Source organism: Patagioenas fasciata, chromosome 12 (genome assembly GCF_037038585.1).
Source record: "Patagioenas fasciata isolate bPatFas1 chromosome 12, bPatFas1.hap1, whole genome shotgun sequence".
Lineage (NCBI taxonomy): Eukaryota > Metazoa > Chordata > Aves > Columbiformes > Columbidae > Patagioenas > Patagioenas fasciata.
In genome coordinates this window covers 1,197,299-1,221,211 of record NC_092531.1, presented here as the reverse complement: position 1 = coordinate 1,221,211, position 23,913 = coordinate 1,197,299, and the positions used below count along the sequence as shown (strand labels likewise).

At 48.3% G+C, this 23,913-nt stretch overlaps 1 protein-coding gene across 1 annotated transcript in view; it reads right to left on the bottom strand.

Moving 5' to 3' along the window:
* LOC136115767 (dynein axonemal heavy chain 9-like) overlaps positions 1–23,913 on the bottom strand; it is a gene marked incomplete at its 5' end in the record, with an annotated part of 46,342 nt that overhangs the window by 8,443 nt on the left and 13,986 nt on the right. Inside the window, 9 exons of the mRNA XM_071813686.1 lie at positions 101–526; positions 4,297–4,557; positions 7,607–7,840; positions 8,989–9,150; positions 12,324–12,466; positions 15,274–15,397; positions 18,001–18,163; positions 21,166–21,362; positions 22,152–22,313. Coding sequence (XP_071669787.1) covers positions 101–526; positions 4,297–4,557; positions 7,607–7,840; positions 8,989–9,150; positions 12,324–12,466; positions 15,274–15,397; positions 18,001–18,163; positions 21,166–21,362; positions 22,152–22,313 — 1,872 coding nt within the window. The remainder of the gene's footprint in view (positions 1–100; positions 527–4,296; positions 4,558–7,606; positions 7,841–8,988; positions 9,151–12,323; positions 12,467–15,273; positions 15,398–18,000; positions 18,164–21,165; positions 21,363–22,151; positions 22,314–23,913) is intronic.

Below are 23,913 nucleotides of genomic sequence, written 5' to 3'. Positions count from 1 at the left end.
GGCCACAAGGGCCCAGTGCTGGCTCATGGTCACCCTGCTGTCCCCAGGACCCCCAGGTCCCTTTCCCTTACACTGCTCCCACCGAAGGGCAAGCACTTACAGCAATCTTGGCCTTGATACTGGCCAGCTTGTCCTGGGCAGCCGCCAGCTCGGCGTTGGCCCTGCTCAGAGCCTGCCGCTTGGGCTGCACCTCGCAGAACACAGCGTGGAACCGCACCATGTTCACCACCCAGGAGCAGAGCCCGGCCGCCGCCAAGGACTTGGTGGTCACAAATTCGGGTTTAAACTTGGGATCCTGTAAATAGGGCTGAAGGGCTTTGAGGCAGTTCTCATGGATGTTCTCCTTGTCGAACTTGATCAAGGAGTCCAGGAAGCCATCCACCCTGGCCATGGCGGCTTTGGCTGCTTTCCAGCTCCTGTCCTTGGGAATCTTTCCTCCTGGGGCCATCAGCACCATCACGGCTGCGGTGACATTGCTGACAGCTGAAGGTGGTGAGCCAAAGGACCTCAGCTCCGTCAGATTCTTCTGAAAACAGGAAAACAAGGTTGTTAGACAAAAATTAATGGGTTTGCTTTCTACTTTGCAACTAATAGAGTCAGGCTCCCAAGCTATCAATCTGATAAATTGGGTTTCTTCCAGCCCAAACATTCTTGCCTCTAAATCACCGCTGTGCATGTCTGCAGCACATGTGCTCAGTTCCCTGCACCCGGACCAGCCCAGCCCCATGTTCCTCCCCACACTCCCACCCTTTCCCTGCTGCAGGAGGTTTTTTGCCGTCTCAGAAGATCAGGATAAGGAAAAAGGAAAACTTTCCAAATAATAACCTCTTCAAATTGCCCCCAGCCCCTCTAAAACTGCCTTGAAGCTCTTCTCTTTGTGCTCAACTACTCCCTGTGCCAGACACCCTTGCACTGAGGTCTTGTTGAACTATCTGTGTGCACCCCTGGGGCCATCATCCAGCCCAAATTTAGGCACTTAAACAAAGCACCTTTAGCAGGATGGCAGTCATTGGGGTGAACAGACAGTCCCCTCACAAGAAAATCAGCTAATCCACCTCCTCCACTGTCAACACAGGCAGCTTCAGTGAGTCCCTAATAGAAAGTGGGATGAATCTTAACCTAAGTTAAAAAAAGGTGAATTGCGGAGAAAGCACCTATTTCCTAACACCCTTGCAACTGTGACAATAAAGCAGTGCTGAGGATTTGATCTGCTGACATCTTAAATCTTGTCTCCACGCACACGCGATTTAGCTTTAGCATAGGAAAAACCAGCGCGGGTAACTCAGCTGTGCTCAGATGACACGCTGTTGTCAAAACAAGGATAAGGGCTGTTTCAACACTGGTTTAAGGAAAATCTATGAGTTTCAGTCAGCTCCTGTTTCTATCAGTTCTGAATAGTTTTTAATCTATTTTCTCTGATGTTCTGCTTCTATCAGTTTCTATCTGTGGCAGCAAGGTGCGAGAGTCTGGTACTTCTGAGCATTCATTTTTTAGATAAAGGTATCTGCCATGAATCTATTCCTAAATGTGTCTTCGTTTGCTTTGAGCTTTTCTTAATCATCGAGCTGGCAGAAACAGGCCCTTGGGAGCTGTGTGCATTTCCAGTGTGAAACGTCTCTAATTAACATGCTCGATGACACGGAGCCAACCGTGAGCACAGGCGAGCAGCCCGACATTCCCTCCTGTGTCCCCAGCACCCAGCTCAGCTCAGCCGGGAGCAGCACGGACGATGTGGCCTCTCCGGAGCCCCCGTGTGCTGGGGGTGCTGCTTGGGGGGCTCTGGCAAAGCAGCCTGTCTTTCACAGCCTGCATCTTGCTGGCAATGGGATGCTGAGTGGGTGCTGTTGTTCTTTCCCTAGGAAGTGAACACTTCACGGCATGACAGGAACGGGGACGCCACTGCCCTGGGTGGAGGGGAGGATGATGCTGTCCTGGTCAGGAGATGGAGGAAGCCCTGGGCAGCATGGGGTGCCTGGTTTCCTTCCCTATTGTGAGAGTTTCTGGCGCCACGGGAAGAGGACAAGTCAAGCCCATGGTGAGCGCCACGCTGATGAACTTGAGTACCATGTAAAAGGAGCTCTGCCCTTTTCCCTGATGGCATCAATCTGTTGCATTTTAATCACAGAATCATGGAATCATTTTGGTTGGAAGAGAGCCTCAAGATCATCAAGTTCAACCCATGACCTGACTCTGGCACTAATCCATGTTCCTATGAACCTCATCTCCGCATCTGTTCCACCCCTCCAGGGATGGTGGCTCCACCACTGCCCTGGGCAGCCTGTTCCAATGCTTGACAACCCTTTCCATTCAGAAATTTTTCCTGATATCCAATCTAAACCTCCCCTCGTGCAACTTGAAGCCATTCCCTCTCATCCTATCGCTTGCTATTCAGGAGAAGAGATCAACACCCTCCATGCTACAACCTTATATCACTCTAAATTCTTCTTCTGCACACTGGAGTATCCCCAGGATGGAAACCAGACAGGACACTGACACCGAGTGCCACCTGCCTCAGGAACCACTATGGCATCCTCAGATGTCTCTGGACCATCTCCAGGGGGATATTCCTTGCAGGCAATTGCATGGCAAGTTTGTTGCTTTTGATACTGTCACTGTTTTCTGCTCTCTGTAACCTGTGCGGAGACTGAGCAGCACTGGCCAAGCACCATCCTCCTTCTCACACGGGCACAGGCTGCCCAGAGAGACAACTCTGCCTCCTCTTGCAAGTGCTTTGTGCCAAGCAGAGACCCACGGGCAGGGGAAGGCAGTCCCGGAGTCGCTGTGCCTTCATCTCCTCCTTCCCTCCTCCCAAAATGAGATGAGGATGTCGAAACATCAGATCCCCCGAGTTCCATGTCCTGCACTCCTTAGGGGATGCAGGTGCTGAGGAACAGCCCGCAGACAAATTGCACTGCAAGAGATAAAGGGCATTTTTGTCTCTAAAACCTGATTTCCTAAGTTTTCAAACTCACTGTCACATCTGGCTTTGCATTTTTTTGATTTTGCAGGTGCTCTGTGCTGGGTCTGTCATAACCTGCTGGGCATCCATCATGGTCCATATACTTATTACCTTAATTATTTTATGCATATACTATACAAGTCTGAATAGACATGGTTGTTCTTCTTTTAAACTAGCAGGTGACACTGGCACAGAAATGTCCATGTATCCACATACTTACTGAGCTTCTTGGTAGCTAACTATGTATATTTACTGCTGCATTCTACTTGACAGTTTTTCTCACTATTTTCCATATTAATGTTGCATATAGCAGTGCTGCCCAAAGAAGACAGATAATTGGGGAGAAACTGTATATACACACACAAATATTGCAGATTATTCACATTAGTAAGCAGGTCAAGCTCTCCGGCGCATCTCCGATCAGCAGGTAAAGGAGACCATGCCTTCCAGTGCTCTGCTACTGCAGCTTCACAGGTCCCTAGAGAAAAATCCCAGCATCTCCCTAATCTTTGCCTAATGAAATATTCTACAGCTCCAGCACGAAACCAAAACTAATAAGGAGACAAACATTTTCCCTTTGTACAGTCCTTTCCCTTCCAGGAACAAGAGCCAAAGCAACACATCTCTGCAGCAAAGCCATGTTTTCTGAAAGCTAATTAAACAGCAAACCCATTCCTGATGACGGAGAGTTGTTTTCCTCTCCCCCAACAGGGCTATGACTGAGCCATGGTTTGAGGCATGACAGAGCCTTGCCTTGCTGCAATCATGGGATTCATTCTGATTTTCCAGCTGCACCAGGTGCTTGGCCACTCCTCTGCCCTGGGTGCAGCAGGAGTTTTCTGCTCCAGGATGCCGTGTGAACTTCAAGTCAAGATAAATTGTAGGTCCGTCCAGGTTCCAGTATAAGTTGGGGAATGACCTGAGCAACCTGAGCTGTTGAAGGTGTCCCTGCTCATGGCAGGGGTGGCACTGGGGGAGCTTTGAAGGTCCCTCCGACCTAAACCATCCTGTGATTCTATGGATCTATGATTCTAAGGTGACCTTCCCTTCCTTGTGGGGCAGAACCAACGAGCAGTGGAGCCAGCCAACAGTGGAGAAGAGGTGCAAACGAAACACCCACCTCCAGTTCCTCCTGCTCTCCATAAACATGAGTAAAAGGCAACTTGGTGCAGCCTTGCTGCTACTCTAAGTTACACCAAGAACCCAGTATGCACCAGCTGGGAGGAAGCTGGAGGAGGGTGAATACATCGCCCAAAAATTTGGGCCATCAGATGATATTTCCCCCTGCTCCAATGCAGTCGGCAGATACTGGATTCCCAGGGGAATCTTTACCCTACCTTGTTAAGGGTGTTCAGAGCAGCCTGGGCAGCCTCCAGGGCAGGCTCAGCTTTGGCCAGGTCCTCCTCGCAGTCCTTCTGTTTCTGCTCGACCTCCTGGGTGATCAGTGCCACTTTCTGCTCCTCCTCATCAGCAATCGCCTTTTCCCTGCTCACTTTCTCCGTCTCCACTCCCACCACCCGGATCAGCTTGTCAGCATCCTCATTCTTCTGCTTCAGCTCCACTTCTTGGGCTGCCAGCCTGGCCTTCAGCTCATCCACCTGGAGGGAAGAAACACATGTGGGAGCACAGACATGCACCAACCTGTTCCTGCCCTGCACAGCAGCACAGGGTCACACTCCGGAGGGGCTGAGCAGCACTCAAAAGCACAGAGGGCCTGTGGGCAAAGCAAGCAATGCCACGGTAGCACAGAAAAGTGGTATTCTAGCTGTTAGCAAGATTTGCTGCTCTCCTTTGCCCATGGTTGCTTGGGTCAGGGTCGGTGTGTGTGGTGCACACAGTGGAGCAGCCTGCGAGCGGTGAGGAACCCAGCAGGGGAGAAACCCCATCAGCAGATGGAGCTGCTGAGGTTGTCCCAGCCCTGCTCCCTGCCTGGAAAGAGGACTGAGGTGCCAGGGCAATGCAAATGCTGCTTTGAGTATGATCTGATGGGAAGCAGGTGGAAACTTTCATTTCAGCTGTTCCTGGGATTGCCTTTGTGCAATCAGGAGCCTCACCATAGGCCAGGCACTTGCAGCAAGCTGTTCTCATCAGAAAACCAAATACACCCAGCTGTCACCTCTCTTTGAACACGAGATCTGGTGTCACATCACGTCCCCTCTAACAGAGGCACGCATGCACTGTACATATGTGTTTGGCAGTGGCGATGACGCACTACAATTCAGCTACGCTTTCTTTCTCTTCTCAGCCTTGACACCTACAGAGCAGAGCAGGTGTTATTTTGCCACGTGCAGGTTTTGAGGAGGTCCTGTGCACCAGGAACCCCCTGCTTGCCAGGCACACCCTGCAACACACCTCCTCCCCCCCGCACCCCGCACACACACGGCAGAAGAAGATGCCCATCAGTTCCCTTACAACCATCAGGTCCTACAGACTTGTGGCACTAAGGGCATTTTTCACACCACAAACATCATGATTGTGATCTGCTGACACATACAGCCCTTGTCAGACGCCCAAGGCTTGAGGGACTTTACATTGTGGAATCATAGAATCATTTTGGTTGGAAAAGACCTTTAAGATCACCAAGTTCAACTGTTTAACCTACACTGGCACTAACTCACATCCGTAAGAACCTCATCTCCACGTCTGTCCACCCCTCCAGGGATGGTGACTCCAGCACTGCCCTGGGCAGCCTGTTCCAATGCCCCACAGCCCTTTGGGGAAGAAATTGTTCCCCACATCCAACCTCAACCTCCCCTGGCGCAACTTGAGGCCGTTTCCTCTGCTCCTGGCGCTTGTTCCTGGGGAGCAGAGCCTGACCCCCCCTGGCTCCGAGCTCCTTTCAGGCAGTTCAGAGATCAGAAGGTCTCCCCTCAGCTCCTGTTCTCCAGCTGAACCCCCCAGGTCCCTCAGCCGCTCCCATCACACTTCTGTTCCAATTCGTGATGTCAAATGAGCTTGAGAAGGGATCCCCCATTCAGCTGGCAGCCTCGAGGCACAGCAGTGGTAGCAGCTCCACCAAGCAGCTACTCAGACGCATAAGGTAGGAGCACTTTCAGCAACAGGCTGGAGCGCTCACATGGTGGGGCAGCTCACACTGGCTCTCACTCCAAGACAGAAAGTCTCTTTCTAAAAGCACCGTATCGATTAATTTCCACAGGCTCTGTGCAGACCATGGAGTTTTTCCCTGTCCTGAGGTCAGGCGCATAAAGGATTACTTAATGCTCCTTCAATACATCTTTACCTACATAAAAGTACTTACTAGAAGGGAAGTCAGACACTTGCTTTTGTTGATAATTCCATTTTTATACCAGAAGAGAGAGCAAGATTTGCAATCATATAAACTGAAGCTATTGACATTCGGCATCAGCTTCAAGTGGAGGGCGGTTTCTTAGAAGTCTCTTTGTGCGCTTCAGTCATTGTCACCTCCTGCTGCCCAAGCACTACAATGCTGTTTTCACCTGGGCAAAGACGCAACTGTAAATCCAGATGACTCCAGCCTTCAGGAGCATGTAATCCCTTCATTCAGCAAACTCAGCAGCAGCTTCTTGTTCAGCTCCACATCTTTGGGGATTGCAGGAAACTGAAGTGGGAGGCTTCACTGATAGCAGATATGGCTTGTGAGCTTCTGCCCAAAAATGATGTGCTGGATATAGACATGAATGGGAGCTTTAGGGGTTTACGTGGCCACAACAAAACAAGTGAGGGATTAAAACCCACCAGCACTCAACAGCTGATGTAAATTCAGCCCTCAGCACAGCCCCTGAGAACAGAAAATGTTCTGACAAAACCCTCTTTCAGCCAAGCACATGTAATAGCGGAAGGGTAAATGACTTGCTATAACACTGTCAGAGCACATAGGCAGAAGGGAGTGAACCCGCTAGTCCTTCATTCCCACCAACCCCCTGCATTTCCTCAGAGCAGCTTCAGGAGAGGTCCATTTGCCACAGCAGAAGCTTGTAAGTGAACATTTGAAACAGTTAATAGAATATGAAATGGAGAGAAAAACGGGAGCTAGCAACTGGTGTAGACAGCAAAGCTCTGAAAGGCAGTTTGAGTCACTACAGAGGGGTTTGTGAAATACTCAGAACAACATCTAGTCTTTACTGCACAAGAGTGCCAGTGCTGGTCCTTAGCAGGGCGATTTGGGGATGGCTGGTCTACATTTCAGACACGCAGTAGTTTCCCTCAAAGATGGACAGCATAATGCAAGGAAAAATGACCATCAGCTATATTTTAAAAGGATTCTTGCTGAAGTCATTGTAGATCCCCTGGATGCTACTCCAAAAATCACTGATCTCCCTCTATTTTATAAGGTATTTTGTCACAACTGAAAGATAATAATTAAAAGATGTACATAGCCAGTTGGATCCCTATCTCATTTCAGTTCCTGTGATCTGTCACCAGGGACTGGCACCACCCCAGCAGCAGGGACTGAATATACATCCCTCCCCTTCTCCTTTCCAGTACAGACACAACTCCTGCTCCTCAAAGAACCAGTTCACACCAGACTAGAGCCAGGATCTAGTGCAAATTTTACACTCTGCACAGTTCCAGCCGGTAAAGTTCTCCTTCAAACCAGGATGAGGAGATGCCTCTAACAGAGAAACACGAAAACCCATCAGCTTTTAACCCCACGGGTTTGCTTACCTGTGCAGATGTGCTCTTGAGCTTCTCCAGGCCATTCTCCAGCCGCTCCATTTTTGCTTTTAAATCCTTGCCCTTCTTCAGTAGCAAATTCTGATAGAGTTTGATTTGCTCAAGGAAGGACTTTGGAGTGGTGTAGTTATATCGTCGCTCATTGCTCAGATACAATCGCGAAATCTCGTTGACACTTGTGTGGACATAGGCCATGAATTTGCTTATTGAATCTTTCACTGAATCCTAAAAGTAAGATGAGAAGACAAGGAGAAAATATTTCAAACTGAACAACTATATGTAGTGCAGATCTGTGCCATATACAAAGGAATTTATTAACATTTTATTCTGCTGCAGCAAAATCCAGGCTGGAACATCTAAGTTGATCCCTTTTCATTTGTTATCTCTAAAATAACTTTGTCTGTTCATGTACTGTATACCTCTTTTTATATCTTTTTATCTCATATTTTATCTTATTCCAAGCAATTTTTCTAGCATTAAGCTCTATAAAATAACAGCCTTTCAAGCATAAATTTGGGCTTTTCTCCTCTACAAATAGGGAAAGCACACACATAAAAAGAAACATTGTAGACTTTATTCTCCAAAAATCCTGCCCAGAAAAGCTAAATAAACATAACTGAATCTCTTTTAGTCTAGCAGCAGGTTGTCATCAATGAGAACTTGACATAATTTTGCCCTTGAGAATTACAGGCGCTCAGACACGCCTGTGGAGAGCAAAGCCCATGTTCCCTGCAATAACCATAAGCATTAGGTTATTTCCTGCACCGATTTGTAAGCTGCCGCTCTTGCTTGCAAAGCAGTGGTGTGTCTGGCAGTGCTATCAGTGAACAAACACAACATGGTGCCCACGGCCATGCTTCAGCTGAGGGCTGTGCCCCTCTCTGAAAAACCTGCTTTGCTTAAGTTAATTAGCATCATAGAAACATTTTGGTTGGAAGAGACACTTGAGAACATCAAGTGTAATGATAACTTAACTCTGGTATTAAATCATGGCCCTAAGAACTTAATCTCTGTCTAACCCCTCCACAAGGATGGTGACTCCATCACTGCCCTGGGCAGCCTGTTCCAATGCCCGACAGCCCTTTGGGGAAGAAACCTTAGTTAATATCCAACCTGAACCTTCCCTGGCACAACTTGAGGCCATTTTCTCTCATCCTAAAGCAGTAGAGAGTTACCAGCAATTCCTCTCTGAACGGTCACCCAGATGTCCTGGGTGAGTGCTGTCCCTGCAGTGCTGTCCCCATCGCGAGAGGCACTGCTTGCACCAAGCAGAGGGACATGTCATACCTGGCTGCCACCAGCACCCCCCGCAGAGGAACCCAAACCCAGGCACGGCCATGGCAGCCCCAGATGCCAGTGGGTGAGGTGCTCACCTCCACGGTCTCTGTTTCTTGCAGAAAGCGGAGGCTGACAGACTCGAGGGCCTCCTGCGGCCACTCCTGGAACCAGTCTATGGCCGTGCAGCTGATGATGGCAGGGAACCTCCTGCTGCGGACACGGAGCTTGCTGCCCACGGGCGAAAAACACAGCACAACCTGCAGAGCCCAGGGAAGGAGAATGTGAGAAGACACAGCCAGGAGCAGGCATGGGGTTCCAGCTGCACAGCCCAGCTCAGGCTCTTCCATCCACTTCCAACAGGCACAGACTGAAACACAGGAGGCTCCATCTGAACATGAGCAGAAACTTGTTTGCTGGGAGGTGCCAGAGCCTGGCCCAGGCTTCCCAGAGCGGGTGTGGAGTCTCCTCTGAGACATTGAAACCCGCCTGGACCCACCTGTGTGATCTGCTCTGGGACCCTGCGTGAGCAGGGCTTGGACTGGGGGATCTGCAGAGGGCCCTTCAGCCCCCACCAGGCTGGGATTCCATGAATGGAAGATCTCACAGCACCAGCTGAGGTTACAGCAACCTCAGTCCTTGAGCCCTTGCACTTCAGGCCAGCAAGCCTGGCATGGAAAAAAAGGTAATGTGGCAGTGAACACATTTTTTCTCTGCAATAAAGACAAGCAGTGGTGTTAAACATTGCCATGGTCAAAAGCAGAAGCCTGGCACACTTTCAAGCTTGAAGCTGGGTTTTAATAAAACCACCCTTCCCTGCTTCAGCAGTGAAACAAAGCTTTGCCCAGCAGGGAACTGGCATCTGTATTCAAGTGGTGCAACCAGGAATTAAAGTGAATGGATCTAAATTCTCCTGGCAGGACCACAGGCCCACCTGGGCTGTTTCCCCAAAAGCAGCATTGAAAAGAGTCGAGGTGGCTCAAACTCAAAATCTGCTTTTATCAGAGTGAGACATTTTTTGAATAGAGAAACCTCAAAACAAAGCAGAACAGAAATAAAAGCATTTATGAATATATTTTCCCTACTCATTGCATTTTTGTGCAGCAGGTCCTTTGGTTTTCAGGCTTTTATTTCAGTCCAGCTGCTAAAAGTTTCTGAGTTGCAGCAAATTGTGCAGTGTATGTGGGCCCCTGGGGGTCTCTCTTTGCATTATTCTGGGGCCTGGTCAAGGGGCTGTTACTCCCTTGCCCAGCATCCCCTCTGCCCTGCACCATTTCTCCTTCCTCCAGCCTTATCCCTTCCCTCATCCCCTGCCTTTCCTGCAGGCTGGGAGCCTCCTGCCCCACAGCCGCTTGGCCCACAGCTCCTCTTGGCAGCACAAGCTCTGCCTTTGCCAGCAGGAAACTCCTTCTGGAAGGACGTAAAGTCAGGACAAGGCAAAGTACCTTTCCTCTTTGTTGCCTCACAACCAGCTTTAACAGCAAGATAAGACCCAAGAACCAAAACCTACCACTACTGTTCATCACAGCCCTTTTCCTGTGAGCCCGCTGTGGCTCATAAATCCATATAAGCTTTGTTAATTGGCCACAAAGAAGGACATGGACAAGATGCCACCATGCAATGAAGTAGCAACATGTGAGCAAGGACCAGCTTGGGAAGCAGTGTATCTCACTCAGTGCATCATCCCTCTCCCACTTGTTAGCCCTGGCTGGTACCTTAGCAAGTGTCATAGGACAGGCTGCTGTTAGCTCAGATGTCGCTATAGTGGGTCAACACCTCCATCATGATCTGTTTTTTAGAAGCCACAAAAGAACTGCCTGTAACAAACCCACTTTAGTTTCCATTTCAGAAGAGGTAGCTGAACTTAGAGCTCCTGCTCCTCTGCCATGGCCACTGCGCATGGGGACAGACACACAGAAATCCTTCCTGCACCTTCAAGCATATGCCTTGGGCACCTCTACGTTTTTCTGTCAGGGCCAGGCAAGTTTCAGGAAGCTGTCCATGTACAAAAGCCTCTTCACAGGATCCCAGACGATTGGGCTGAAGGGACCTCTGCAGATCCCCCAGTCCAAGCCCTGCTCACGCAGGGTCACAGAGCAGATCACACAGGTGGGTCCAGGCGGGTTTCAATGTCTCACAGAAGGAGACTCCACACCCGCTCTGGGCAGCCTGGGCCAGGCTCTGGCACCTCCCAGCAAACAAGTTTCTGCTCATGTTCAGATGGAGCCTCCTGTGTTTCAGTCTGTGCCTGTTGCCCCTCACCCTGGCGCTGGGCACCACTGTCCATCCTCTGACACCCACCCTGGAGATATTTATAAGCATAAATAATACTTCCTAGCTGACCCCATCCATCTGCTGTAACACACGGTTAAGGAGAAGGGTAGAAAAAAGAGAAGGGATCAGCCTCAAGTAAATCATATTCACACTGCCCTTCCAGTGCACCACAATAACAGGAATAGATCCATGAGGGGACGGGAGGCAGAAGACAACCAAGATGCTGAAAAGTCACAAAACAGCATCAGGACTCATCAGAAAATCCCCTCTACACCCAGAGAGGGAAAGAGCAGGACTGCATTCCCTCTCCTTGGGCACCTACACTGTGGCATGGTCCTCAAATTTTCCCTCAAAAATTAATTTTCCAGTTGTTCCCCATCCTAAACATGTACCTTCCCACATCAAAAAAGCAACGGGCCACCCTATCTCAGTGACCGTGTCCCACCAACACAAACGGAGCAGTAAGGAGGAGGACATGCTTTCATTGAGCAAAGATCAAGGCTTCTCTCTTTGCCCTCCCCAGCTCCTGGCCCTGTGCCGGCAGCAGTGAACAGCGCTGCAGAGGGGTAAACACCTTCTGGAACAGTCTCACTCTCCTGTGCGCCTCACTGTGCTTTCCCCGTGAGCTGAGCACACATGGGAAATAGTCCTGAAACTGTTCTGGGATCTTTTGGACATATTCATAAGGCCTTTCTATGCTGGATTATGGGCTGTGCTGGAAGAAATCCTGTAGGCACATTGCATGCCACTCAGTTTCCAGCACTCTGTTTTTAACATAATACTTCATTTCTTCTGGCAATGGAACCCCAACAACATGAACACTGATCCCTTCAGCAGCTCTTTCAAGCAGCAAGACCTCGTCCTGATGCACCCCTGTGCCCGGCTTTGAAAAGGGAGCGGCTGGTCCTGCTCAGCTCTTGAAAGAGAACGTTCTCAACTTCCATAGTGCTTTCTAACACCCAAGAAGTGATGGCAACAGAGAGCATTTCCTGCACTTCAGTACTACTTGCTGAGTGCATCACAGTTCTCATCATGAACAGGCAGAAAAGCCTTTCAGGCTGCGGTCTGACCTTCCTACCAGGCAGCCCAAAGCATCTTCACCCCATGCTCCTGCACCAAGGCAGATGGCGAAGACCTGAACTCCCCCAGCCTGTCTCACCTTCAGCTGCCGTCGAACACGCTCTATAAAAAACTTCCAGCAAGTCTCCCTGGAGTCCACCAGCCCTCGGCCTTTGACTTCATTCCTCACGCTGTTGATTATGTTTTCTACTTCATCATCGGGGAAGAGATCAGGGATTTCACCTGAGAAGAAGGCAGGTTTGGGTTTACTGGTCTGGATTTTGTTGCAGTCGCAGAGCAAAGTGAAGCAGGTGCCTCCCTCTTCAGGGCCTTGGGGAAAACCCTTCCTTGAGAAAAATCGTTGTGCCAGGCGCCCATAGGCCCCAGCAGCAGCAAAGTGGCACAGAACATCATTCTGCTAAAAAATAAGCCCTTGTGAGAGCAACATTTCTCATAAAAGTATGAGCTAAACAAACACAGAATAAAGCCAAAGTACAGAAAGTCCATTTTTGTCAGATCGACAGTGCTGATTAGATTACAAAAAAAAATCGCAAATACCTCATATGCTATACACAATAATGAAATAATTTCAGTTTTGCAAATCAATTAGTTACCTGTACCGTTCCTGCAGCTGTTCAATGCCATTGCCAGTGCTGGTAAAATAACTCCCACATCACCAAAACATTTTAAAAGTCAGAAATCTTTTAAAAACTTTTTAAAGTTAATAGTTATGCAACTGATTGCCAAAAACATAACCAGCCAATTTTTCTTTTTTTTTCTGGTTACTTAATTTATCACCTATTCACTTCCCTTCTGGCTTCTGATTTGATTGAAATCATTATTATTGAGTGAGATACTGTCAATATGAGCACTAATTACTTAGGAAAATACACTAATCAGATATCTGCTTGTTTATAAGAGAGTCTAAAATATATATTCTGTTCTAGCTCCTTAGGTGATGGAAAGAAGTGAAACAAGTAAGAAAAACAAGCCTGCAGAGAGCGGGAAGCAGCCAGAGCCCTCAGGCAGCACCAGCTGGGTGGCACTAGGTCACGTTTTGGGAGGTCATAGAACCATAGAACGTCCTGACATGGACAGGACCCCCAAGGATCATGGAGTCCAACTCCTGTCCCTGCAATGACAACCCCACAGTTCACACCGTGTGTCTGAGGACGCTGTCCAGTCTCTCCTTGAACACTGTCAGGCTGGGGCCGTGACATCGCCCTGGGAGCCTGTTCAGTGTCCAGCACCTCTGGGTGAAGAACCTTTTCCTCATGTCCCACTGACCCTCCCTGGCACATCTTCTGCCATTCCCTGGGTTCTGTCACTGTCACAGAGAAGAGCTCAGCCCTGCCCCTCCTGCTTCTGCTGAGGAACCTGCAGCCCCATGAGCTCTGCCCTCAGTCTGCTCTGCTCCAGCTGAACAAACCCAGGGACTTCAGCCGCTCCTCATACGGTTTCCCCTCCAAACCTTCACCAGCTTCATGTCCCTCTGGACACCCTCCAGTAGCTTTATCTCCTTTTCTCCTGTGTCCCCAGCCCTGCACACAGTGAATGCTGCAGGTGAGGCCGCCCCAGCACAGAGCAGAGCGGGACAATCCCCTCCCTGCTCGGCTGGCCGTGCCGTGCTGGATGCACCAGGACACGGGGCCCTCTTGGCTCCAGGGACACTGTTGGTTCATGTTCAACTTGCCACTGACCAGAACCCCCAGAGCTCTCCATGGAGCTGCTCTCCAGCATCTCGTCCCCCAGTCTGTCTGTACAGCCAGGGTTGCTGTGTCCCAGGTGCAAAATCTGGCACTTGCCCTTGTTACACTTGTCATGGTCCCTCCCATGGTCCCTTCCTCAGTCCTCAGTCCAGCCACAATTCTGAGCTGCCTCCCCAGACCCTGAGTGAGGACTTCTGATCTGTCCCCTCTTCCCCACATAGCAGCTACAGGAAAATGTGACACCTTTCTGAACCACCGCAAAATGACCTGGACATCCCAAACCAGGCTGCTTGGCCTGCCCCTTGCTGCAGGACACTGCAGAGCTTCACTTCATGTCATGAGATATTTGTGCCATCTACACAGGTGACAGGAGCTACTCACCAGCCTCCACAACAACCCCTGTCTTTACTCCTGATTACAAATTCATCACAGGCAGAGATTGTTTGCTGCTCAAACCATCTGGCCAATTTACAGCCACATATGTCAACTCTGGAGTTTCGCACAAACTATCGCTTCCCTGTGCTTTCAACTCTCCAGTCCTCACCATGCACAGAGGTCACCCGAACCAGCTGGAGTCTTCCCACTCCTGACTCATAAATAAGGAAAAAAGCATCATGCAGTTGGTAGCAGTGATTTTCCAGGGACTCTGGGGAATATGCCCAGGCTGGGTTACCCCCTGCGGTCACGGTGACACAGCCGCACGCTCCCATGTGCGCTGTAGCTGCAGTGCGCCCTGCATGGGGAGTGCTCCACCACACATACTCATGCCATGTTCTGCAGCGAAACAGAGCATCTGTGTGTAGGCTGGCTATTCTGCAATTGTTTGGGCAAGCAACAACTCAAAAACTTTAATGGAAAAACAAAGAGGAAAAGGACTGCAATGGGACAAGCAGCTAGGTGACGCACACAGACACGGTCATTTGGTGGCTTTGTACCATCCACCAACTTGCAGTCAAATATTCCAGCCAGGAAAAACCTTATTAGGTAACTAGAGTGTGGATGCATGAGATCCACAGGTCAAACTCTTCATCTGTTGATACATTCCTTGGGCTCTGTCCTCAGCTGCAATGTCACAACAGACACGTCTCTTAACTGTAGAGAGTATACCATGAAGTATGGAAAAACTAGGTACACAACATCAGAGAAAGAAAAACTATCAGATGATGGAGTACATCCTCACAAAGGAGACCTTATCATGGCTTTTAGTCCAGAACTTAACCCACATATCTTCTAGCTCACTTCATATATTGCCCTTCTGTATATTCTAAAACCACAGATGCTACCATGAGCACAACCACACTGAGAAGGGGGAAAGGGGAAATCAAGCAATGACAGAGGTACCTGATGCTAAGAAGTCATTCACCAGCACCAAGAACTGCTCATCTGCCACTTGAGCGTCGGTCATCAGGAACACGATGCCTATGTTCTTCACACCGGCTTTCAGGTACAGGTTTGCCAGGTCTGCCTGGACGTTGAAAAGCAAGAGGACTTAGGGGGTGCACCTCCATTCTGCAAAACTCAGGTAGGTACCACATCTACAAGCAGGATATTTCAGAATCTTCCCATTAACCAAGAATAAAGCAATGGCAATTAATTAGCGTGAAACTGCACTTTGGCCACTCTCCATCTTCATGGCTGAGTCTGCCAGGTTATATGGGGGAGTCTATCGCTGTCATCATTGTAAGACTTTACCCAGTAAGACTTGACGTTACGGCCAGGTCTGTGTAACACAAAAAAAAAGAGAAAGAAGCCCTGGCCAGCACCGCTACACACAGGGAAATGCTTGTAGCTGGAACACCTGGAGGTCAATGGATGTGGCTAAAGACATCAGTGCAGTCCCTGGTTGTGGAGGCTGCCCTGGGAGTTCAGAAAGGCTTACTGTGGGCACAATAAGTCACTATACGGGGACATTAAAGCACCACAGGGACTGGGAGGGACAGCAGCCACTGAAAATGTTGGACCTTGGTGTCCCCATGCTGTAGATTTCTCTGATTTCACAACTATACCTGAATTTTCTTTTTTTTTTTCTGAGGTGCTGCAACACATTTCTTTCTGCTTGTGAAGAAAGGAGAAGGACACCTTGTGCAAACAGGGATGTTTTCAGTTTTATTCCTTTCCAGAGTCTGAGCAGGGACTCGCCCTTCAGTGTCCCACTCAGTGCAGTGATGCTGACAGAGAAACTGCTCATATGGAAAAGCTGTTTCACCTCAAAGGGGACAGTGTCCTGATGAAGGACACAGTGTCCTCCTGATGAAGGACACCAACTTCTTGAAATCCAAGTTGTTCATGAGATGGGAAAAACGCCATCATCCCGCTCAAACTCCATCATTTCCTTCCTGCCCCTCCAAGCAGGATACAAGGCATGCGGGAGACACTGAAGGAATTTACTGGCCTGTGTTCCAGAAACTTTCTTAGAAATTCAGCAAATACACACGCTCCCTCAAAAAGAATCATTTGTTACTTCCATCACTGGAAATTTGAATTAGATCAATTATAACAGCACGAGGGGCCAATGCCAGACAGGGTAATCTGTCACCATCCTGCTCTTCCATATCTAAGAAAAAAAGATGACTCCATATTTCATAAACTCTTTGAAAATGAATAGAGAGTGAAGGGAACATCAAATTATCTTCCACCTCCACAGACAGAAGTAAAGACATGCTTTGAAAACAAGTTTATTAATGCTGGTTTCAAGCTATATTCCTAGATGGGAGCACAGGTTTTCTCAATGAATAGGCAGGTAGGAGCTAGAAAATTGTACGAGTGGGGCTGAAGAACACAGAGGAAAGTTGAAAATACCCAATGGATGGAGGATCAGGCTTGTGTGACGTGACAAAAACATGACAAAAACAACCTGTACACAACTACAGGTCATCAGGCCCTGCCTCTGATGGGGAAGGAAGGCAAGGGTTCATTGGCCATCGCATCTCCCGAGCAGAATGGCGTGAAGTTACTGAGGTTGTGATTTTTACAACATTTCTGATGAGAATCCTTTTGCCAGCAGCTAAAATACTTGAAAATCATTTCAACGATATTTTACAATGTTGATTTGTAACTTCTGTGCTCACTAGCCTGCGCATAGATATAAGCACAGGCACCTGTTCTCTATAGTGAACCATCCACCATCCCCTCAGTCCCTCCCTCATACAAAATCCTGGTGGAAGGACTGGATACGACTTTGGAACTCTCCTCCTGCTCTCTCCTGCTCCTTTTCCACCTCCAAATCACTCCACAACAGGCACCTCACAGATGAGCTAATTACCACATCTTGGTTTAATTAGAAATAATAGTCAAATACGGTTTCTTGAACAAGCATTAACTGAATGTCCACACCAGGGGTTTATCATCGGAGCCCAGCGCTGACTCTGAGCCTTGGGCTGGGATGTTGTTGGGTCTGGCCAGCTCAGAGGGCTGGCAGGGGACATCAGGCCTGTCTGCACCCCACAGATGTGTTGGGAAGCACTGCTCCTCTCTGCAGTCCCATATAGTCTCTGGAGCTTTTTACTGTCTTCACAATGGCGTCATTCAACACGCAACAAGACAGAATCACAGGATCCCAGCCTGGTGGGGGCTGAAGGGACCTCTGCAGATCCCCCAGTCCAAGCCCTGCTCACGCAGGGTCACAGAGCAGATCACACAGGTGGGTCCAGGCGGGTTTCAATGTCTCAGAGAAGGAGACTCCACACCTGCTCTGGGCAGCCTGGGCCAGGCTCTGGCACCTCCCAGCAAACAAGTTTCTCCTCGTGTTCAGATGGAGCCTCCTGTGTTTCAGTCTGTGCCCGTTGCCCCTCACCCTGGCGTTGGGCACCACTGAACAGAGTCTGGTCCATCCTCTGACACCCACCCTGAGATATTGATCCATTGATCAGATCCCTCTCAGCTTCTCCAGCTCAACAGCCCCAACTCTCACTGAGTCTTTCCTCATCAGAAAGATGCTCCAGACCCCTCAGCATCTTTGTCTCCCTCTGGTAATTCCTTGTCCTTCTTAAATTGGGGATCCCAAAGTTTTCAGGGCAAGTTCTGCTTTTTATTCCCTTCCGCTCCACCTCAGCCCCAGGAGTCACCCACCTTCAGGTCAGGGATCCCGTACCCTTTCCTCAGCGTGATCTGGAAAAGCTCCAGGGAGCTGATGAAGGCCGCCAGCCTGGTCAGGCTCTGCTTCCCGCTTCCACCCACGCCGACCAGGAGAGCGTTCCCTCGGGGGGACTCCAGGATCCGGTTGATGCGGCAACTAAATTGAAGCATATAAAATCTGTCATTAATAAGAGTATTTTTCTTATTCTCTGCCCACTGCTTTTCAATATATATTTTAATCACTAGGAAACCGTAGTCTGAATGGGATGAAAAATGTCAATCTAAGAGACATGTCAGCAATCAATCCCCATCTCTGCTGAGGCCCAAACAAAGGACGTAGCTGATTAAAAAAATAGTTTGGTGGCGATTCAAACTGTGTCCAATATTTTTCCACCTGCCAAGTCCTGCTGGATAGAAATATTTTAAGGTGAAGGCCTGGATGTCTTTGCAGGGAGGACAAGGGAAAAAACACATTACATGGACATGCAAATAGTGAGAACAGAATTCATGGCTCTGGTGCACCTCTCCAGTGAAGGTTCCTCTTCACAAAGCATTTTGGGTTCATGTTCAGGTGAAGGGTCCTGCTATGCATTAAAGCATATTCATATACATCTGGAATAGCATAATACCTGTCTGGAAAATACAGTCCAACATTATTTATCCAAGCCACCATTAAGAGTGAGATTTTGTCACACTTAAAATGAACTTGCTATTGTTTTTCAGGTCTGTTCACTTGTCCTTGAGAGTTGCACAGTGAGCTCTGCCCCCAGTCTATTCTCTTTAAGCAATTGCTGACATCCCCACGTTAAAATCCCAAGTGAGGGAGGTTTAGAGGATCCTACCTGTGAAAACCTCACTGTCAGGTGTCTGAAATGCAAGCACCATTCCCCTCTTGACATCACTGCCTTTATTCAACTCACTTAACTGAGTATTTTCCTAGACTAATCTAATTAATTTTTCAAATAAGACTGCAAGAAATACTGTACTGCTTTATTACAACTCAAGCGTCTTATGATCTATGTGCAGACTCCCACAGACTGTGAAATTAAACCCAGAATAGCAATCCAGCTTGTGTGGAGAGCTGGAATGTTCCTGCTTTTCATTCTCTAGCTGGCTGTCCCCAAAAGCAAGGGCACGGGCTGTGCGTTGGGAATGGGCACCATGAGCCCCGGGTCAGGAGGTGACTGACCCATATCCCCCACCTCCCCACATACATTAACTCCCTTACTTTTTTTTCCCAACAGAAACTTCACAACAAATTCAAGATGTCATCCATAAGCTGTTGGAGATGGAATAATTTGTGTGTTTCAGCAAAACGCAATTTCCAAATGCGCTGAATCGAAATCACTCAGCTCCAGTGAAAATCATGCTGAATACTCAAACCTCGCCTTCCCGATTACTCACAATATTAACTGGAGGGATACTGACAGGTTTTGTTGAAAATCCCAATTTATGTAAAGTGCAAAAGAAGCACAAGATTAAAATTACTGTCACCTTTCTGCAAGCAGAAACACCAATGGACATCAGGTTGCATATGACTCATTAATACAAAGAAGTAAATGCCCAAACTATAAGGGAAGCCATGCCCCAGCACAGCCAGCACGCTGCACCGCAAAAGGAACAGATTGCTGAGCTCTTAGAACAGAACTGGTTAAACAGCTAGTTAAAAGGAGTAGAAATTTATATATATATATGTATTTTTTTAATTTGCATGAGAGTAACTGCATTAGGTTACCAGGTCCAGCAAACCTGAAATCACCCACACAAGCGTGCAGCAGGACAGCGGCTTCCTTCTAGCTTAGTCACAAACCTGCTCTTCATGATACAATGTTTCCAGGCAAAATCAGTTAAAACTATGATTTACAGGGGAGGTTCATCTTCAGAAATTATCTGAGGCCAGGTCTGCATTTCAGCCCCCAAAAATCAGACCACACCTGGAATATTGTGTCCAGTTGTGGCCCCTCAGCTCCAGAAGGACAGGGAACTGCTGCAGAGAGTCCAGCGCAGCCACCAAGATGCTGAAGGGAGTGGAGCATCTCCCGTGTGAGGAAAGGCTGAGGGAGCTGGGGCTCTGGAGCTGGACAAGAGGAGACTGAGGGGGGACTCATTCATGTTTACAGATATCTAAAGGGTGAGTGTCAGGAGGATGGAGCCAGGCTCTTCTCGGTGACAACCAATGGCAGGACAAGAGGCAATGGGTACAAACTGGAACACAGGAGGTTCCACTTAAATTGGAGAAGAAACTTGTTCCTGGTGAGGGTGTCAGAGCCTGGCCCAGGCTGCCTAGGGAGGCTGTGGAGTCTCCTTCTCTGCAGACATTCAAACCCGCCTGGACACCTTCCTGTGGAACCTCAGCTGGGTGTTCCTGCTCCATGGGGGGATTGCACTGGAGGAGCTTTCCAGGTCCCTTCAACCCCTGACATTCTGTGATTCTGTGATTCTGTGGAATTCCCAACAAGCATTTAAATCATGTATAAGAGCTGGAGGTACGTGTCACGATCCATACCACAGGCATGTAAATAGCTTCATAATGATCAACGGAGGCTCGCTATTTTCATATAGTCCCACGTGTCCAGTTTCCACAGGGAATCCAGCTGGACCTCCAGGCATCGGAATGCAAGCAGGCTTTCCAAAGGATCCAGGCAATTTAAGTGCCTCAGTCCATTCAAACTAGTAGCCTGAATTCACGTAATCTCACATTATATACATTTGAAAACCCCACTGAGAATTGTGTAAACGTGCCTCTAACCCAGTTGTGAAAGCATTTAGGGACATCCTGGTGTAACTAGTTCTGTGGCTGGCTGTCAAGTGAAGACAAAAAGCACTTGATCAATGTCATGTACAATAAACGTCTGTGCCGTATGCAGAGCATCAAGGGCCAAAGATGTAACAGCAACCAGACTTCAAACGACCACCAGCACGCTGACCCTCCATCCGACAGCCCCGCATCCTCACAGTGTCAAAAGATCCCCCCAGCAGCAGCTGGAGAAGCAGGGCAGTATTTGTGCAGGACACACCACGTGGGCAGATGAAGCTTCTGCACACCTCCAGCTCCTTCTGCTCTAATAATGGATACCGACATCCTCCAGAAACCTCCATGGAAACAATCTGCATGGATAAAAGCTACAATGAGAGCATAAAGACAGAAAACTCCCTTACACGTGGCACATGGCGTCCTCAAACAGCACCAGGCTCATGGCAGCGTTGACTTCGTTGTAGCTGTCCAAGGCTTCCACAAGGATCTTGTTCAGCTCCTCCCAGGTCGGAACTGGCCTGTAGCTGGGTTCTCCAACGCCTTTAGCGAAATGGCAATAAATGTTCATTCGCTTGGTCTGCTCTAAAGTTTCCTCAATGTCCTGTCAAATTTAAAAATAATTTTTAAAAAAGGTATATAAGAAGTAAAGGAGAAAACACTGCAGCTCTATGTCATCTTTCCAAGTGAAGCACAGTGTTCCAAAAAATGTCCATATAGCTGCACCTGTGTGTTGAAAAAGGGGAAAGAGCGACAAAAGGGAAGGAAAGGGAAAGGATAAAGCCCCAATACTTGCTCTGGACCTTTTGTAAATCACAAGAACTCATCACCTTAAGAAAATGTGAGCACAAGAAAAGCCCCACAGCAACAGCTACAGCATGACACTGTTGCATGGACAATGATTAACAGCCAGAGGAAAAAGCACTGTCTGCGTTACTGTGATATTTGCAGGACTCCAATGGCAACACTGCCGGGTGATGACAGGACTGAAGCAAAGCAGGTCTAGAGCTTCCATTAGGAAGATATTTTGGAAAAAAAGGAAAGCACTAGGGATTTGTGCCTGCATCTCACTTTACTCCCACCAAGACTGGGGATCTGACTCTCTTGCTTTTGCCACAAGACTCAAGACATTTAAATAAAATAATTTAATTAATTCACAGAGCCGAAATCTCCTCTCCCCGGTGCCCTTAGGGAGAGCATCGTTCACCCAAATACCAACATTGGCAGCCCAGGAAGCAGTTGACAGAGATTTTGCTCCTGGTGTCCCACCAAGAGCATCACACTCCCTGCAAGTGAGAGACTGGCAGACCTTGGGTCAAACTTCTCTTGCCCAAGGAACCTTTTTCCTGTAAGCACGTACGTTATTATCAGAGTTATGAACCTCAACACTTACGTCATATAATTTCTTCACCGTCTCCAGCTGGATTTTATCAAAGGTACCATAATCCTTTTCTTCAACCATCTTATCCCGGTAGACTCGGTTTGACTCGTGCAGGTAGAGTTTCACCAGGTCTTGGGGGTGCTGCAGACATTCCGGGGTAGAGAACAGAAGGCCCTGTGGGGTGCAGAGACCAGCAGTAAACCCCACCTTGACCTGAAGGGCCTGATGTCTCCCCAGCATCCAGGTTGAATGGGGCTGAATCACTCAAAATGCAGAGTTACTGTAACAACCTGCAAATAAACTTCTGAAGAAGCCCCTGGAGAACGTGCCCTTCGTTACCTCCAATTTCCCAAAGCAATTGTATATATTACACCAATTTTAATAGCCAAAGTGCATCCCCAGCGCAGCCTGATCTCCAAGAGTGCGTAGGGTCAGACACCAGCCCGACGGGCGGGTTTCTGCATCCCAACACCACAGCACGGCTGCTTTGTCAAGAAGAAGATAGTTTGGACATCTTAGCGCTGATGATTTTTTTCTAAAATCAATTAATTTTAATTAGGTGCATTCTGGCTGCAGGAAATATTAGTTTCTGTCTGCTTATCACAGCATGTTTACCATGAACTCTATTAAAATGCATAAAAGAATTATATTTCAAAGAGGTGTCACCTATTACTAAGCCTATTAACAGCACCCAGGGTTTTCAATGGCATGTATTAAACAGACAGTTTTTATTCCTAACATCTAATTATTTACACACAAAACATAAAATGTATTAAAAGCAATGTAAAGAAGGCCATCTCAGCTCGATGGATCATGGCTCAAATCATTTGGGTTTCACATTTGTCATTACAGCTGTCAAGCTGTTATTTTATTTATTTCAGAGAAAAGATAGTGAGAAGAGCTGATGACTCAAAGAGAATAAGGTGAAACCCATCAGGTCCTAAAAAAAAGTCACTCTAAAGACACTCCAAGCCACAAAAGTTGTGTTCTTGATGCAAGCAAATGTAAGGCTCAGAGGGAAGAAAATCCACGTTTCACAAATCTGTAAGCAGTTTATTAACTTAACACCTGAACATCTCCCCTTCCTTCACTTTACAGACCCGACTCTCCCGACTCCTCTCAGCAGAGCTACCAGGCTCTGCCACGGCAACCAGCTGCGTCCCCAGAGAGCGACGGGGACGCTCTAGATATGGAAGAAATTGCTGCCCCTGAGGGTGGTGAGAGCCTGGCCCAGGTTGGCCAGAGAGGTGGTGGATGAACCATCCCTGGAGACCAGGCAAGAAAAATAAATAACTTTTTCTTTGCAGTCTAAATAACATTTAAAATTATACTAACTAGTGCAGCATAGCGACCCCTTTCTAGCTGTCCTGCACTGCTGGATGAAGCACCTGCTCTCCTTTCTCCTGACGTTCTTCTTGGGGAGCCTGGAGCTGCCTCAGCAGCGGTGACATGAAAACAATGACAAACACAACAACAGCGTGTGGGCCACAAACTCAAGAGTCCTATTTAAAGTGCCAATTTTTAAATCTGCTCTGATATCAGGGAGGGTTGACGAGAGGCTCCAGTCACCCCCTTGGCACTGCATAGAATCACAGAATCATTTCAGCTGGAAGAGACCCTCACGAGCATCGAGTCCAACCATACCCTAATTCTAGCATGAAACCATGTCCCTAAGCACCTTGTTTAAACACCTTTCAAACCCCTCCGGGGATGATGACTCCACCACTGCCCTGGGCAGCCTGTTCCATAGCACCGTGGTTGCCATGTGCGATAG